The sequence below is a fragment of the Lampris incognitus genome, chromosome 3, assembly GCF_029633865.1.
Source record: "Lampris incognitus isolate fLamInc1 chromosome 3, fLamInc1.hap2, whole genome shotgun sequence".
Classification (NCBI taxonomy): domain Eukaryota; kingdom Metazoa; phylum Chordata; class Actinopteri; order Lampriformes; family Lampridae; genus Lampris; species Lampris incognitus.
The window spans coordinates 271,883-289,912 of NC_079213.1; the positions used below are offsets into that span (position 1 = coordinate 271,883).

General features: G+C 43.9%; 1 protein-coding gene across 1 annotated transcript in view; it reads right to left on the minus strand.

The window, feature by feature from the left end:
* LOC130110470 (thyrotropin-releasing hormone-degrading ectoenzyme-like) overlaps positions 1–18,030 on the minus strand; it is a 373,072-nt gene that overhangs the window by 43,131 nt on the left and 311,911 nt on the right. The window contains exons 16-17 of the mRNA XM_056277578.1: positions 3,076–3,183; positions 706–873 (exon numbers count right to left, since the gene is read on the minus strand). Coding sequence (XP_056133553.1) covers positions 706–873; positions 3,076–3,183 — 276 coding nt within the window. The remainder of the gene's footprint in view (positions 1–705; positions 874–3,075; positions 3,184–18,030) is intronic.

Here is an 18,030-nt window from a genome sequence, read left to right on the forward strand (position 1 = left end):
TATTCAATGTTCAAACTGATAAACTTTATTGGTTTTTTTTGCAAATATTCACTCATTTTGAATTTGATGCCTGCAACATGTTCCAAAGAAGCTGGGACAGGGGCAACAAAAGGCTAGGAAAGTTGAGGAGTGCTCAAAAAACACCTGTTTGGAACATTCCACAGGTGAACAGGTTAATTGGAAACAGGTGAGTGTCATGATTGGGTATAAAAGGAGCATCTCCGAAAGGCTCAGTCGTTCACAAGCAAGGATGGGGCGAGGTTCACCACTTTGTGAACAACTGCGTGAGCAAATGAGTGAATATTTGGAAAAAAACGATAAAGTTTATCAGTTTGAACATTAAATATCTTGTCTTTGTAGTGTATTCAATTGAATATAGGTCGAAAAGGATTTGCAAATCATTGTATTCTGTTTTTATTCACGTTTTACACAACATCCCAACTTCATTGGAATTGGGGTTTGTATATAGACATACAATTACAAAGCACTGAGTGACTGACATGATTGGAAGTCATGCAGATATTCGCTGAAGTAAAGGCTGTTTTTATCTTTGGCATTTTTTTGTTTAGTTTCTGTTTTGTGAAACAAGATCTTTTTGTGGATATGTGATTATTTTGCTTCTGTAACATTCTTTTTTTAGCTTCATGATTTTTTTAGGTTGAATTAAATCACGTATTTTTTCAAAACCAAAGCCTTTCCCTCTACCTGTTGAGGAGGAAAGTGTTGTCCGAGCAGGTTAGTGCCTCCAGCAGGATCTTCTTTTCAGAGATGGCATTGGAGGAATGAAACTTCATCCAGATGAATTCCCAGACATCCTCGTCCATGAGACTGACACCAGTACAGTAGACAATGTCCCTCACATTCGGAGGAATCCTACGAAAATCCAAACATCCAAGAGCAGAAAAAAAAGTCAACCGAAACCGGACCGCAAAGCACTAGCAGAGGACCAGTACAACACATAACAGCACTGGGAGAAGACCAGTAAAATACATAACAGTACTGGGAGAGGATTAATACAACACATAACAGCACTAGCAGAGGACCAGTACAACACATAACAGCATTGGAGGAGGACCAGTACAACACATAACAGCACTGAGAGAGGACCAGTACAACACATAACAGCATGGGAGAGGACCAGTACAACACATAACAGGAAGGGAGAGGACCAGTACAACACATAACAGCACTAGGAGAGGACCAGTACAACACATAACAGAACTGGGAGAGGGTCAGTACAACACATAACAGCAAAGGAGAGGACCAGTACAACACATAACAGGAAGGGAGAGGACCAGTACAACACATAACAGCACTGGGAGAGGACCAGTACAACACATAACAGCACAGGGAGAGGACCAGTACAACACATAACAACACTAGGAGAGGACCAGTACAACACAAAACAGCAATGGGAGAGGACCAGTACAACACAAAACAGCAATGGGAGAGGACCAGTACAACACAAAACAGCAATGGGAGAGGACCAGTACAACACAACAGCAAAAGAAGAGGACCAGTACAACACAAAAAAGCAATGAGAGAGGACCAGTACAACACATAACAGCAAAGGGAGAGGACCAGTACAACACATAACAGCAAAGGAAGAGGATCAATACAACACATAACAGCACTGGGAGAGGATCAGTACAACACATAACGCACTGGGAGAGGACCAGTACAACACATAACAGGAAGGGAGAGGACCAGTACAACACATAACAGCACTGGGAGAGGACCAGTACAACATATAACAGCACTGGGAGAGGACCAGTACAACCCATAAAGGCACTGGGAGAGGACCAGTACAACACATAACAGCACTGGGGGAGGATCAGCACAACACATAACAGCACTGGGAGAGGACCAGTAAAACCCATAACAGCACTGGGAGAGGACCAGTACAACACATAACAGCAAGGGAGAGGACCAGTACAACACATAACAGGAAGGGAGAGGACCAGTACAACATATAACAGCACTGGGAGAGGACCAGTACAACACATAACAGCACTGGGAGAGGACCAGTACAACACATAACAGCACTGGGGGAAGATCAGCAAAACACATAACAGCACTGGGAGAGGACCAGTAAAACCCATAACAGCAAAAGAAGAGGACCAGTACAACACAAAAAAGCAATGAGAGAGGACCAGTACAACACATAACAGCACTGGGAGAGGACCAGTACAACATATAACAGCACTGGGAGAGGACCAGTACAACACATAAAGGCACTGGGAGAGGACCAGTACAACACATAACAGCACTGGGGGAGGATCAGCACAACACATAACAGCACTGGGAGAGGACCATTAAAACCCATAACAGCACTGGGAGAGGACCAGTACAACACATAACAGCAAGGGAGAGGACCAGTACAACACATAACAGGAAGGGAGAGGACCAGTACAACATATAACAGCACTGGGAGAGGACCAGTACAACACATAACAGCACTGGGAGAGGACCAGTACAACACATAACAGCACTGGGGGAGGATCAGCACAACACATAACAGCACTGGGAGAGGACCAGTAAAACCCATAACAGCACTGGGAGAGGACCAGTACAACACATAACAGGAAGGGAGAGGACCAGTACAACACATAACAGGAAGGGAGAGGATCAGTACAACACATAACAGCACTGGGAGAGGACCAGTACAACACATAACAGCAAAGGGAGAGGATCAGTACAACACATAACAGCACTGGGAGAGGACCAGTACAACACATAACAGCAAGGGAGAGGACCAGTACAACACATAACAGCTATTTGTGTTGCACTGGAATACTTTGGAAAAATCTGGTGTGTACACACATGCACTAACACACGCACACACACACAGATAAACACATCCACATACACACACACACATACATACACAACATGCACATGCACACACGCACACATACACACATGCACATACATACACACACACACACACATAAATACACATATACACAATTTCATTACAATATGGAAACTATCAATCTGTGTGTGTGTGTGTGTGTGTGTGTGTGTGTGTGTGTGTGTGTGTGTGTGTGTGTGTGTGTGTGCGTGCGCACATACCTGTTCTTGTTACTGGAGATCCAGTCAGAGATCTGAGCGACAGCCTGGCGATGACAGTGTTTATTACCAAAACTACACGCCAGCATTATAACCTCTCTCTGTAGCTCTCTGAGACAGACAGACAGACAGACAGAGACACACACACACAGACAGAGAGAGAGAGAGACACACACACACACACACACACACACACACACACACACACACACACACACACAGACAGAGAGAGAGATTTTTTGATATTCAACAACACTTTAATAAAAATCACAAAAAAGTTACAACACATACCAACGTGGTCAGTAACACAAGATTCACAGAATCTAAATCATCTCAGGACACTCCCCAACATCAGAGAGCGAGAGCGCACACACGAGATGAGCTCCTAAAAATTATCAAACATTGGGTCTCTAGTGAGACAGAGAATTTAGAAAACAGTCTAAAAGCAGAAGACAACGTATATCGTTTTCCTAAAAGAAAAACCTCCATTTACTCCGACAAGGAAACCAAGTTTTTAGATTAAATCTGCGTTGAAGAGTTCGCAAACAGCTAGCTGGCTAACTTGCTAGCCAACTGTAAAGCAAAACAACTCAACAACTAACGTGACCTGGTCTAACGCGACCTGGTCTAACGCGACCTGGTGTAACGCGACCTGGTGTAATGCGACCTGGTCTAACGCGACCTGGTGTAACGCGACCTGGTGTAACGCGACCTGGTCTAACGCGACCTGGTCTAACATGACCTGGTGTAACGCGACCTGGTCTAACATGACCTTGTTCAACACGACCTGGTCTAACATGACCTGGTAAACGTTACAGATGCAACCCAAAGAAACACGCCACCTGCTGACGCAGAGGGAAAGGTGGGACATGGACAGTCGAATCTGATGTGCATGAAAAATGAAACGTAAGAACCGCAACATAGGACCGGAAGTAATCTAATTAGCTAACATTAGCCAGCAAAACAAACAAACAAACAAACAAAAAAACCCGTTGGTAGTGGTAAATATTACCGATCGTGATGGAAACCAAGCCAACTGAATCTAGTGTGGTGAATTACCCGGCGGACTACAAGAGCGCGCAGGCTAGGAAGACACACAAGGAGAAAGTGTTAAACGACAACCCAGACACACTATACACGACTTTGTCTGTATGACAACCCAAACACACTATACACGGACTTTATCTGTATGACAACCCAGACACACTATACACAGACTTTATCTGTATGACAACCCAGACACACTATACACGACTTTGTCTGTATGACAACCCAGACACACTATACACGACTTTATCTGTATGACAACCCAGACACACTATACACGACTTTGTCTGTATGACAACCCAGACACACTATACACGACTTTGTCTGTATGACAACCCAGACACACTATACACGGACTTTATCTGTATGCATGGAAAACCAATAAAACACAACTTAATCTTCCACACCACACAGCTGTCAGCATGGAAAGCTGCCATCTGTCAACACTATAAACACGTATTTAAAGAGGGAATCGGCCGTGGAGGACGGTTCACAGTGTGCACGGATACACATCTGGACACCGATAATGCAATACTGACCACCACATACTACACTAAAGGAACTATACTGGTACACACATACTACACATACTACACTAAAGGAACTATACTGCTACACACATACTACACATACTACACTAAAGGAACTATACTGGTACACACATACTACACATGCTACACTAAAGGAACTATACTGCTACACAAATACTACACATACGACACTAAAGGAACTATACTGCTACACACATACTACACATGCTACACTAAAGGAACTATACTGGTACACACATACTACACATACTACACTAAAGGAACTATACTGGTACACACATACTACACATACTACACTAAAGGAGCTATACTGCTACACACATACTACACATACTACACTAAAGGAACTATACTGCTAAACACATACTACACATACTACACTAAAGGAGCTATACTGCTACACACATACTACACATACTACACTAAAGGAACTATACTGCTACACACGTACTACAAATACTACACTAAAGGAGCTATACTGCTACACACATACTACAAATACTACACTAAAGGAACTATACTGCTACACACATACTACACATACTACACTAAAGGAACTATACTGCTACACACATACTACACATACTACACTAAAGGAACTATACTGCTACACACATACTACACATACTACACTAAAGGAGCTATACTGCTACACACATACTACACATACTACACTAAAGGAACTATACTGCTACACACATACTACAAATACTACACTAAAGGAGCTATACTGCTACACACATACTACAAATACTACACTAAAGGAACTATACTGCTACACACATACTACACATACTACACTAAAGGAACTATACTGCTACACACATACTACACATACTACACTAAAGGAACTATACTGCTACACACATACCACACATACTACACTAAAGGAACTACTGCTACACACATACTACACATACTACACTAAAGGAGCTATACTGCTACACACATACTACACATACTAAACTAAAGGAACTATACTGCTACAGGGAAATGAGGAGAGCCTGAACCCTTTTGAAGAGATGTTCCCCCTGCTTAAGACAGAGGTAGACAACCACAGAGACAGCGACACGGCTGAGGATCAGCCACCTACAGAGCCCCCACAACACGCAGCAGCCCCTCTCCTTCCCCCTTCTGACAATGAGCCCCCACAACACGCAGCAGCCCCTCCCCTTCCCCATTCCCACTCTCTCTCTGCCACTGATAGGCAGCTGAGGGAGAGTCTGGCGCTGCTGGAACTGGACTTTGTCGAGTTTAGGGAGTTCACTCAGGCCAGGCTTTCTGACACCACCACCAGCTCCATCCAGCAGCTAAGGGAGGAGGTGGAACAGCTGAGAACAGAGAACACACTGACTGTCTTAGAGCTACAAGAGACCATGAAGCAGCTACAGGTGGAAAACCAAAACCTCCATTCCCAAGTAGCCCAACTAGAGAAGGAGGCGATACTGAAAGAGAGGAACCTCATGAAACAGATGGAGGATCTTAGGACAGAGCTCCAAGAGAACACCAGGGCCAGGGCTTCAGTCTCTCAAAACAATACCACTAACAACCATACAGACCATCACACCTCCCCTGACACTAGAACAACCAACAAACATGATACAGAGACCACTCACACAGACACACAACCCCCCCCCACCACCCAACCAATCTCCTCCCACTAAGACAAACAAACAGCGCCCACACGTAGCCCTGCTCATAGACTCAAACCAGAAGTTCCCTCAGAAACTGTTTCCCGGATATCACATGACAGCAAAATGATGCAGCACTACTGGCCATGCACTACAGCTCCTGAACAAGGAATCTCTTGGGAGCCCGCAGGGCATCATCATCCACACCGGGACCAATGACCTGCACTCTCTGCACAGTGACACGGCTGTGGCGGTGCATAGAGTGGCAGAGAGCAAGTGGAGAATTCCCAGAGGCACAGAACGTGGTGTCAACACTCCTGCCACGGCGTTACACCCCACCCCATATAATCCATGGAATCAACGCAGACATCAGCAGAGGCTGTGCTGCTCTTCCCAATGTCCACCTGGCTCACCATTCAGGCATCAGCCTCCATGACCTCTACGACGGACTGCACCTTCACAAGGAGAGGGTGCGGATTTTTGCGAGGACCCTAAAAGATGTTGCTTTGGGCCGCAACCCAACCACACCCACCTATCCTCCATCAGTAGGAGACTACAGACCAGAACCCTCCCACATCCCCGGATACCCCCCTTTCCCCCAAGAGCACACACTACCTGGACCCCTTTCCCCCCCAGCCCCATACTCCATACTCACCTTTGGGCCGAAAGCCCTACACACCCCCACACCTACGTGCTGCTTCCCCCAGGTCCAAGAAACCTGTGCACCCAACCCCTCCAAACAACAAACAGGCAACAACACCTGACAGAGCCTGTCCCCCACAGCACAGGCCACAAAGCTATGCTGCTGCAGTAGCCCAGCCCCCTCCCACACCCACTGCCCCAGCCAAGACCGAGCTGGGAGAGATAAAGCAGATGCTCCACACCTTGTGCTCCAGATTGCTGCATGGCAGCATCTAGGGCGACCTCTACGTCTCATCAGGTCTTGATGGGGTACCCACTTACACAGGGGAATCCTGAGGGTTGGTTTGGCTCTGGTTGTGTATAATAATGCCCACAATATCGATAGTGAGGTATTTGGTAAGAGTTATCATGATATTTTATATATGTCTTCTTCCACTGTAACTTGATAATTCGCTGTCTCACAAAAGAGACTCATTGTATATTTTCTTTTCATGCGTTCGTTTTCTGTCTCTTGTTGGAACATCCAGGGTCTCTTCTCATCTTCCTTTGGGATGAAGAGTAGAGACCCTGACTTCTTAAAAAACATCGATGATGTCGACATAGTCATATTAACTGAAACCTGGTGTCATGAAGACATAACCACCCACTGTCCCTCAGGTTACAAAGAAATAATTATGCCATCAAATAAACTCAACTCAGTACATCGTGGATGAGACTCAGGGGGTATTTTGATTTGGTGGAGAGGATATTTAGCCAACCACATTTCAAAAATTAAAATTGGAACATCCGTCCGCTGGCTAAAACTCAGCAATAAAATTGCCATATCAAACAAAGATATCTGTCTCTGTGCTCTATATTCTCCCCCAACTGAATCTCCATATTATGATGAGGATCTCCTGAGTAACCTCCATGAAGAGGTAAGCCTTTTCCAGGCCCAGGGAAATGTGCTGCTGTGCGGAGATTTTAACACAAGAACAAGTTCAGTAAGTGATACCATTGACCCTCAGGGTAACAGACATGTGTTTGGTCAACACACCCTGTACCTCTCCCCAACCCTCATTAAAAGGAGCTCCCTCGACCATACTGTGAACAAGGCTGGTAAGGAGCTAGTGCACCTCTGTCGCGCCTCTGGCCTGTACATGCTTAATGGTAGGATCAGAGGAGACTCTCTGGGAAGGTTCACATGTTGTTCAGGTCTTGGAGCTAGTGTAGTTGACTATGCAATAACTGACATGGACCCCACCTCCTTCAACACATTCACTGTCAGACAACAAATTCCTCTTTCTGACCATAACCAAATTATGATTTTCCTCAAAACTATTAACCTGACTCAAATGCCTATAGAGGAGCCCAGCAAGCTGTTCAAAATTAATAAGACCTGCAGATGGGCTCCAGACAGTGCAGAAAAATTCATCAATATCCTGAATTCACCGAAATTACTTAATATGATTACTAACTTCATTAACAAACCGTTTGAAACTAATAAGGACAGTACCAACCAGGCTGTCAATGAAATCAATTATATCTTTCAGACGGCAGCAAACATGGTCCTACCAAGGACCAACAACAGAAAAAAGAAACAACCTAAAAATGAAAAATGGTTTGACAACGATTGTAAAAATATAAGAAAAGAACTGCGTAAATTGTCAAACCTGAAACACTACCAACCTCAAGATATGGATATAAGAAAGAAATATAGCGAAAAATTACAACTATATAAACACACATTAAGAATGAACAAACAAAGCCATGTAGATAGAACCCTACAGGAAATAGAAAATTCCCTGAATCAAACCCATTCTGGGAAATGTGGAATAATTTGAGCTCTACAAAACGACAAGACCTGCCTATCTAAAATGGAGAAATTTTCCTTTTGAACATATCTATTCGGAAATCCAACAAGAACACTGTCTGTGAATGTTCTCATTCATCCAGGTCATGGTTATCCAAAGGAGTTGAATCAAGTGCAACTGGACTTGGTATATATCTGTTCACGGATATATACCAAGTGCAACTGGACTTGATTCAACTCCTTTGGATAACAAGAACACTCAAATTCCAATTACAATCTGTTCAAACAAAAATTACAGTTGCTCGAATGCTCTATAAAAGACAACCAAAACCCACTGGATTTTCCAATAACACAAGAAGAATTGGCACAGAAGCTCAAATCCTTCAAACCCAATAAAGCTTGTGGCCTTGACAGTACCAGAAGCGAGATGCTTAAAAACAACACACCTGAGCTGCAAAGGGCAGTACTCAAATTATTCACAATCCTTCTAAGTTCGGGATATTTTCCTGACATCTGGAGCATAGGGCTCATAACTCCTATTCATAAAAATGGAGACAAATTGGATCCTAATAATTTCAGAGGCATTTGTGTGAGCAGTAGTCTGGGGAAGGTGTCTAATAGCATTTTGAACAATCGAATTCTAACTCTCCTTAACGAACACAATGTCCTGAGCAAAGGTCAAATTGGCTTCCTCCCAAATCACCGGACTACGGACCACATTTACACCCTACACACCCTCATAAATGAAAATGTGAATCAAACCACAAATGGAAAAATATTTGCTTGTTTTATTGACTTCAAAAAAGCTATCGACTCTATTTGGCATGAAGGACTGTACTATAAACTTTTACAAAGTGGTGTAGGGGGTAGAGTGTATGACATAATAAAGTCAATGTATTCGGACAACAAATGTGCAGTTAAGATTGAAGACAAACACACTGAGTTCTTCAGTCAGAATAGAGGGGTGAGACAGGGCTGTGGACTTAGCCTGACACTGTTTAATATATATATTAACGAACTGGCGGTGCAGCTGGAACAGTCTGCAGCCCCAGGTCTCCCCCTGTATGACATGGAAGTGAAATTTTTGCTTTATGCAGATGATCTAGTTTTATTGTCACCAACCGCAGATGGGCTGCAACAACTACTAGACCTGCTTGAGGACTATTGCCAGCACTGGGTCCTGGCAATAAATCCAAAAAAGACAAAAGTAATGATCTTCCAGAAGAAGCCCAGATGTCAGGAAAATAGATTTCAGTTAACTCTAGGTAGCATTACCTTAGAGCATACGATGCAGTATACTTACCTGGGTCTAATCATTACAGCATCGGGGAGTTTCAGTAGGGCAGTGAATAACCTAAAACAAAAAGCTGGCAGAGCTCTATATGAAAAATAAATTCTTTAACATTGATATACCAATCTCCATCTGGTGCAAACTGTTTGATAGTGTAATTCTGCCCACTGTGCTATATGGAAGTGAGGTATGGGGTCCACTCAGTCTTTTCAGCTACACTAGATGGGACAAGCATCCAGCAGAAACCCTACAAGCTGAATTCTGTAGAATGATTCTGAAAATATAAAGGAAAACACCAAACAACGCATGTAGGGCAGAATCAGGCCGGTTTCCATTAATGATAAATGTACAAAAAAGATCTCTAAATTTCTGGATGCACTTAAATACAAGCCCAACAAATACATTGCACTTTAAAGCTCTGAAAACCCAAGAACTGAACCCCGAAAAGAGTCCCCTGAAGCAGCTGGCTCTGAGACTCACTAACCCTTTAACAAATACTAAGACCAACCAACCTCAGGCCAGCACTGCATCCCAAACCAACATGAGGATAAATCAGCTATAAAACAAACAAACATGAGGATAAATCAGCTATAAAACAAACAACATGAGGATAAATCAGACTATAAAACAAACCAACATGAGGATAAATCAGGCTATAAAACAAACCAACATGAGGATAAATCAGACTGTAAAACAAAGCAAGAACAATTACGTGAAACGTTGGAATGCTGAAATCAAAACTCAAAACAAACTAGAAGTCTATCGGGCCCTAAAAACAAACTATGATCTGGAAGAATACCTCTTAACTGTCAGAGACACCAAGCAGCGACAGACCCTCACCAAATACAGGCTCAGTGACCACAGTCTAGCCATTGAAAAGGAGAGACACAAAAAGACGTGGTTCCAAAAGAGCATCGAACATGTGGTCAGTGCATGACAGATGAGGTGGAGACAGAGGTGCACTTCCTCCTTAAATGTGACAAATTTGAAAAACAGCACCGGGCTTTTGTCCAGGAGCTGGAACATGTGACTCCAGAGGAGCAGGACATGGAGGATGCAGGTAAGCTGCAGGTGGTCCTGGGAGGGGGGCAGCGGCGAGCATTGCAGCAAGATTTATATTTTCCTGCCACAACCTGAGAGACAGTGGGGGACGGCACCTATTGTACTGTTGTTGTTTGATATAATAATCATTGTTGCTGTTGCTGTTATTATTATAATCATTGTTGTGTTGTGTTGTTGTTGTTTTACATGCTTTGGCAATATGTACACAAATGTATGTCATGCCAATAAAGCACATATTGAAGTGTATTGAATTGAATTGAGAGAGAGACAGAGACAGAGAGAGCCATCACACTAAACAACACTGGCACTTTCTTGGCATCTCTGATCTCTTTAGTCCAGATATAATGTTCATATATATAATATATATAATCGTTCAATATAATGTGGCGAACGTAGAAGTAACGTCAAAGGTAATTTGTCAGTCTCCTTAATTGAACTCACGCAGAGATGAGAACTTGATAGAAATGCGACACAATACATGGGTCATCTACTCGAACAACAAAGTTGATCATCGTTTCAATATCAAAGTTACACAACACAACAGAATGACAGCTACAACTACACCACACCAAACAGTAATTACATAAACACATAAAACCACATAAAACACGTACAAAACATTTAATAACAACTGACAATCTGAACACAGTGCCTGATGGGTAAAGCAGGAGGGCACAATTCTTACGCGGTAGCCTCTTCGCTACAATACGTTGCCCATTGCTCACCGGATTCATCAAAGGGGTCCATATGTCCGATTATTCCAGCCATGATGCGTCTGTCTTCAGTGACTTGCACTCTACAGTCGGACGAAGAGCGGCTCATTACTCACTGCTAAACAGCTAACACACTAGCTCGCTAGCTAGCTTCCTCACAGCGTGGTTGTTCTTTTCCATCCAAATTTAACCAATACTGGCAATTCACGCACAGTGGATGAAGAAAAGTTTCAGGACTTCACACCTCATCGCCAATTTATATTATGTTGCCCACTAAATGTCTATGTGCAAACAATTTCACACACACTCACGGAGCTACACAGACGATTGTGGCTTGTTCATTCCTTCTTTCTTTACCATGGAACTCAACATGGTACAACCAGTCAATCAATTGCTGGGCGCCACCTAGTGGTCGCCATCTACACAACATAACATTAACTTCAATACATAACACTGTCAGTCTCCTGAGAGACAGACTGGCTCTACTAAAAATGGAGCTCACTGAGATGAGAGAACAGCTGCTCCCCACCAGCACCATATCACACCCTGACCTCCAGGAACAACTCAGCCTGTGTAAGCACCAGTTGGAAACTGTTACACAAGAGCTGAAAGAACAGACCCCCATTCTGCAGGAGAAAAATCAGGCCCTCGCCATAGAGCTGAGGGAGAAAAAGGACACCATGAGAAAAGAAGTAGCGCAGGTGAGAGACAAGATGACAAGAGAACTATCAGCCATCATGATAGAGCTGCAGCACAGAAAACAGACTGTAGAAATGTCTACCAATACAAAACAGCCACACCCTTCACTCCCCCCAACCCTCCCAACACTGAGCCCTCACCAACCAGCAAGGATGCCGCAGAGAGAGGCTCTCAAGCCCCTGATGCCAACCCTCACAGCATGGAGCCCCCACCACCCAGCAAGGAGGCAGCAGAGAGAGGCTCCCAAGACCCTCGTGCCCCCCCACCCAGCATCTCACACCGTAAGCCCACCACCCTGAAAAAAGACACTGAGGTTGCTATCCTCATTGATTTGAATGGCAAGTTCATTCAAGAAAAAAAAAAACTCTTCTCCAACAAAAAAGCGTCAAAGATCTGGTGCCCCACAACCGAGGATGCACTTCGAATCCTTTCCCACCCCGAGTTTGGCACTTCAGGACATATTCTGATCCATACTGGCACCAACAACCTGCGACAGGAACAGGAAAAGGTTGGTAGTCTGGTCACCAAAATAGCAGAGAAATTATCTGTGTGCTTCCCAGACTCATGCATCACTACTTCTACCCTGCTACCCTGAAGAGACTTTCACCCTGAGACCATCAATAGGGTGAACACTGACATCACCAGAGGGTGTGCCTCACTCCCGAATGTGCATGTTGCACAGTATCCATACTTAACTCCTGAGCACCTGTATGACCACTCCCACTTAAAAAAGCAGGCAGTGGACATGTTTACCAAAACGTTAAAAGATGTGGCATTGGGTCATCAAAGCCTCCATCTCATACCAGCCAGAGGACCTCTCAGGGACCCCTTCTATACCCCAGACCTCACCAGGAGCCAAAGACCTCCCATAGACCCTTACTACGCCTCAGCCCCTGTCAGGAGTCAAAGACCTCCCAGACATCCACCCAGACCCAGCACACTTCACAGCACCCCCCCACCCCCACCACCAGAACATCACCACCTCCAGCAACACCACCAGAGAGGCTCTGGCTCAGGCTACTACCCCCCACCAAACCAGAGACTCCACCAGAACCAACAGCCTAGCCCTTGATCCCTGCCCAGCCCCAGCCCACAGCATGCCAAACCACACCAGGCTCCATGTTACACACCTACATAGAGGTCATGCAAGGATGAGTGGACTCTGAAGGAATGAGTGAGATTAAACAGCTCCTCCACTACATCTGCAAAAAGCTGAACTAGTGTTATATTGAAACACACCCACACACAGATGTACACATACACGTACATGTGTACACACACACACACACACACACACACACACACACACACACACACACACATTTCAAAAATACAATACAGTTCAATGTTTGTGCCTCTCTTAACAATCCAACAATTACTGCTGTACTATCTCTCTTTTGTAATGAAATCCCTATCAGTATGCATGTGGAATATCCAGGGCCTAAACTCTTCAGCCCAAAGGCTGAAGAGTTTAGCCCCAGAATTCAAAACAAACCTTAAAGACATCGACATCATCATTCTTCAGGAGACATGGTGTAAAGCTGACACTATCACCCACTGTCCCAACAGTTATAGAGAAACAGTAGTACCATCTCAGAAACACAGAAACACCAATAGAGGTAGGGAATCCGGAGGCTTAATCATTTGGTATAAACTTGATATACATATCAAATTGACTTCCAAAAAGCTTTTGATTCTATTTGGCATGCAGGACTGTTCTACAAAGTTATTGAGAGTGGTGTAGGGGGCAAAACATGACATTATTAAATCAATGTATTCTGGCAATATGTGCAGCGTAAAAATCGGCAAAAAAAAAGAACAGAATCTTTACCCAAGGGCGAGGTGTCCGCCAGGGCTGTAACCTCAGCCCTGCACTCTTCAATATCTACTACACCAATGAATTGGCTACTATTAAGGGTATGCGGGTGACGTCACAGAACTCGCAGCGGTGACGCGGCACTGAGTGGCAAAAAGACTTGAGTGGCAGCGTTAACGTCCAGCTTGAATGCAGTGAAAACCCATCTACAATGGGAAAGAGCTGTTGTGTGAGAGACTGCACTAATAGACTCCACGAGAAATCGGGGTTATCTTTTTACAGACTACCAAAAGACAAGGTAAAAAGAAACAAATGGATCGCTGCAATTCGCAGAAACAACTGGAATCCAAGCACCGAATCGTGGATTTGCGGTTCCCATTTTGTGTCAAGTAGGCTAGCGTTAGGCTATGTCGGATTTTTTGGGTAATGTTAAATGGTAAAATCATAAAGTCATATACTGTATTGACTACTCATCAATTAAATATTTAGCATCTTTCATAAGTTTTTGTCAGCATATTTTTTTAAAACGTCCTTGTGTTGTGTTCTACAAACAAAGTGGAGAACGGTTGGCTTAACATTAGTTTTCACAGTTGTAACTAAATAAAATAAATTAAACATTTGTACAAACTTATCCACATACAACCAGAATGTCCGTCGGTGTCCTCGTCCTTTAATTTCGCCAACAAATCCCGCCCTGAAGTCCAACCAAGCATCAAGACTTTTGCATACCTTCAGGCTTTGCTTTGTGTATTTCCCTGGTGTAGAAATCAAGTACAAATAAATATCAGGAAACTCGATTTGTGGCCAAATGTTAAAGTCCATAGACCACTGGTTATTTGGTAAGCTGTACGGGTCACTGTCAAGTCCAACTTCCTTTAATTTAAGCAGATAATCTTACGTTATAATCCCGGTTTCACTGTTTCCCCTACTAGAAGCAGCCATGTTGAGGGATGTTTTGCCACTCATGGCGAGTGGGGGGGCGTGTTCCAGTGGGAAAGTGACGTCAATGCATACCCTCTATAGACAAGTTTTCCTGCCCTTACCTAGGGCACCAAGGTGGGTGCATTGTTCTTCCAGTCTAAACATCCGTAGCCAGATGTAAACATGCAAGCCTAGATCTGCGATATCTTCAACAACATTAAACATTAAAAATGGACATTAGAAAATCAAAAAATGGTTCAGGGACACATTGTGCGGTGCGTGGCTGTACTGCTACACGGAAACGCCTGAATGAGTGGTTAGATAGCGAGTGTGTTGCCCATCGACCTGCCACAAAACGGCAATGTCCCTGCATTCCATTGTTTTCCTCCCACAGAAAACCAACAGCAGATTTCGAATCACGGATGTGGTTGAAGGCTTTGACTTTGAAGAAACCACCGAAAAACGTTTTTGTTTGTTCCCATCACTTCATTGCCAAAAAGCCAACCAAAGAAAACCCTTTCCCTTAACTTCGATGACTAGGTAGCTACTTATTACACCGGAAAAGAAAAGCATAGGGTGGTCCCAATGCGGAAATGGACCGGAAGTGCCGCATAAACTTATCTATACTAGAAAAGTTCTCTGTCCCCGTGGTAAGTCTCCACAACCTGGAAGTGAAATGCCTACTCTTTGCAGATGACCTGGTTCTGCTGTCCCCCACAGCAGATGGCCTACAGCAGAGCTTGGATCTGCTAGAACATTACTGTCAGACCTGGGCCCTGACAGTAAACCCCAAAAAGACCAAAATAATGATATTCCAAAAAAGATCCAGATCTCAGGATGTTCTACCTAAATTCTCAATTGGTACAAAACATGTAGTGTACTATCACACATTACACCTATCTAGGATTAAAACTAAGATCAACTGGACATTTTAATGAAACAGTTCATCCGATGAGAGGGAAAGCACGTCGGGCTTCTACATCATAAAAAACATATACAAACAGAAATACCAGTTAGAACTTGGTTGAAATTAATTGAGTGTGTTATTGAACCAGTTGCTCTGTGTGGCAGTGAGGTGTGGGGTCCACTTACAAAACAAGACTTTACTCAGTGGGATAAACACCCCATTGAAACCTTGCATGCAGAGTTCTGTAAGATCCTCCTACCTGTCCAGAGGAAAGCTACACACAATGCATGCAGGGCAGAATTAGGCCAGTACCCACTCATACTAAAAATACAAACAAGAGCAATAAACTTTTGGACACATGTAAAACTAACTGACCCCCTCTCGTATCATCACCAAGCCCTGCAATGCCAAGAGCTGAATAGTAATAGGAACCCCCTTACTCAACTGGTCCTGAGCTGAGAGCACAAACCTGCTCTGTTAACACACCTCAGGAACACAACACATCACCAATCAGACTCAATCACATGACCAAACAGTTAAAACAAAACTACACCACACACTGTAACACAAACAAACACAGAGCAACATGCAGTGCTGTCTGTCTCTACATGGACAGTCCACCATAGCAGATGGTGTGAGCATGGTGACTGACCAGCGACTAAAAAGAACCTTGACTGTGTACAGACTGAGTGAGCACAGCCTTGCTATTGAAAACGGGAGACAGGAAAACCTGCTCCCTGCAGAGCAAAGGCTGTGCTGTCACTGCACCCTCATCATCATCACTGCACCCTCAGTGAGCCTGAAACAGAGCTACACTTCCTCACCACATGTGAACATATAAACATGTTAGAGAAGCACATTTTAACTAATAATAAAAGGTTCAAAACACAGCAGAATAACACAAGTTATGAATCAGTCAAAAGATCTGTATTTGGAACATTGGAGAAATGAAACTAAAACCCAGAGTAGACTAAACTGTTATTTGACCCTAAACAGAGAATATAGACTGGCCGAGTATCTCCACTCTGTCAGAGATACGAAGCAGAGACGGAGCCTGACCACATACAGGCTCAGTGACCACCAGCTGGCTATAGAAACAGGAAGACAGAGACAAACATGGCTGCCCAGGGAGGAGCGTATATGTGGCCACTGCTGGACAGGGGAGGTAGAAACAGAGATGCACCTCCTCCTCCACTGTGAAAAGTTCTCTTCAGTGAGGGACTTCCACTTAGGGGAAATAGCCAAGAAAACACCAAACCTCCTACTGTTAAGCCCAGAGGAGAAACTGGCAGTTCTCCTGGGTGAAGGAACAACAGCTCCTCTGGCAGCTAAATACATATCTGCTGCCACAGCCTGCAGGCCTCACAACAACTGTGAGACCCCCCAAGATATATGCTGCTGAGTCACTGCATTCAACTGTGTGGCATTTGTTGCACTGTACTGTATGGCAGTGAGGAAAAAAGGGGTTGACTGTTTAGGTGGGCAAAGATACGGAGCATGCTTATGTGATGACACCTATGTATTAATGTGTGATGTAATGTGAATTTGATGTGTGTTTAATATGTGATGTAATGTTATAGTCTTTTGCAAACTGCTTTGGCAATGGCATATTTTCTGTTAATGCCAATAAAGCTATTTGAGACATGAGACAGACAGCAAGAGAGAGAGAGACAGACAGAGACAGTGATACAGAGAGAGAGAGAGAGACAGAGAGGGAGAGAGAGAGATACAGAGAGAGACAGAGACAGAGAGAAAGAGAAACAGAGAGACACAGAAAGAGAGACAGAGAGACACAGAGAGAGACACACACACACAGACAGAGAGAGAGAGAGAGAGAGAGTGAGAGACACAGAGATACAGAGAGAGAGAGAGAGACATACACAGAC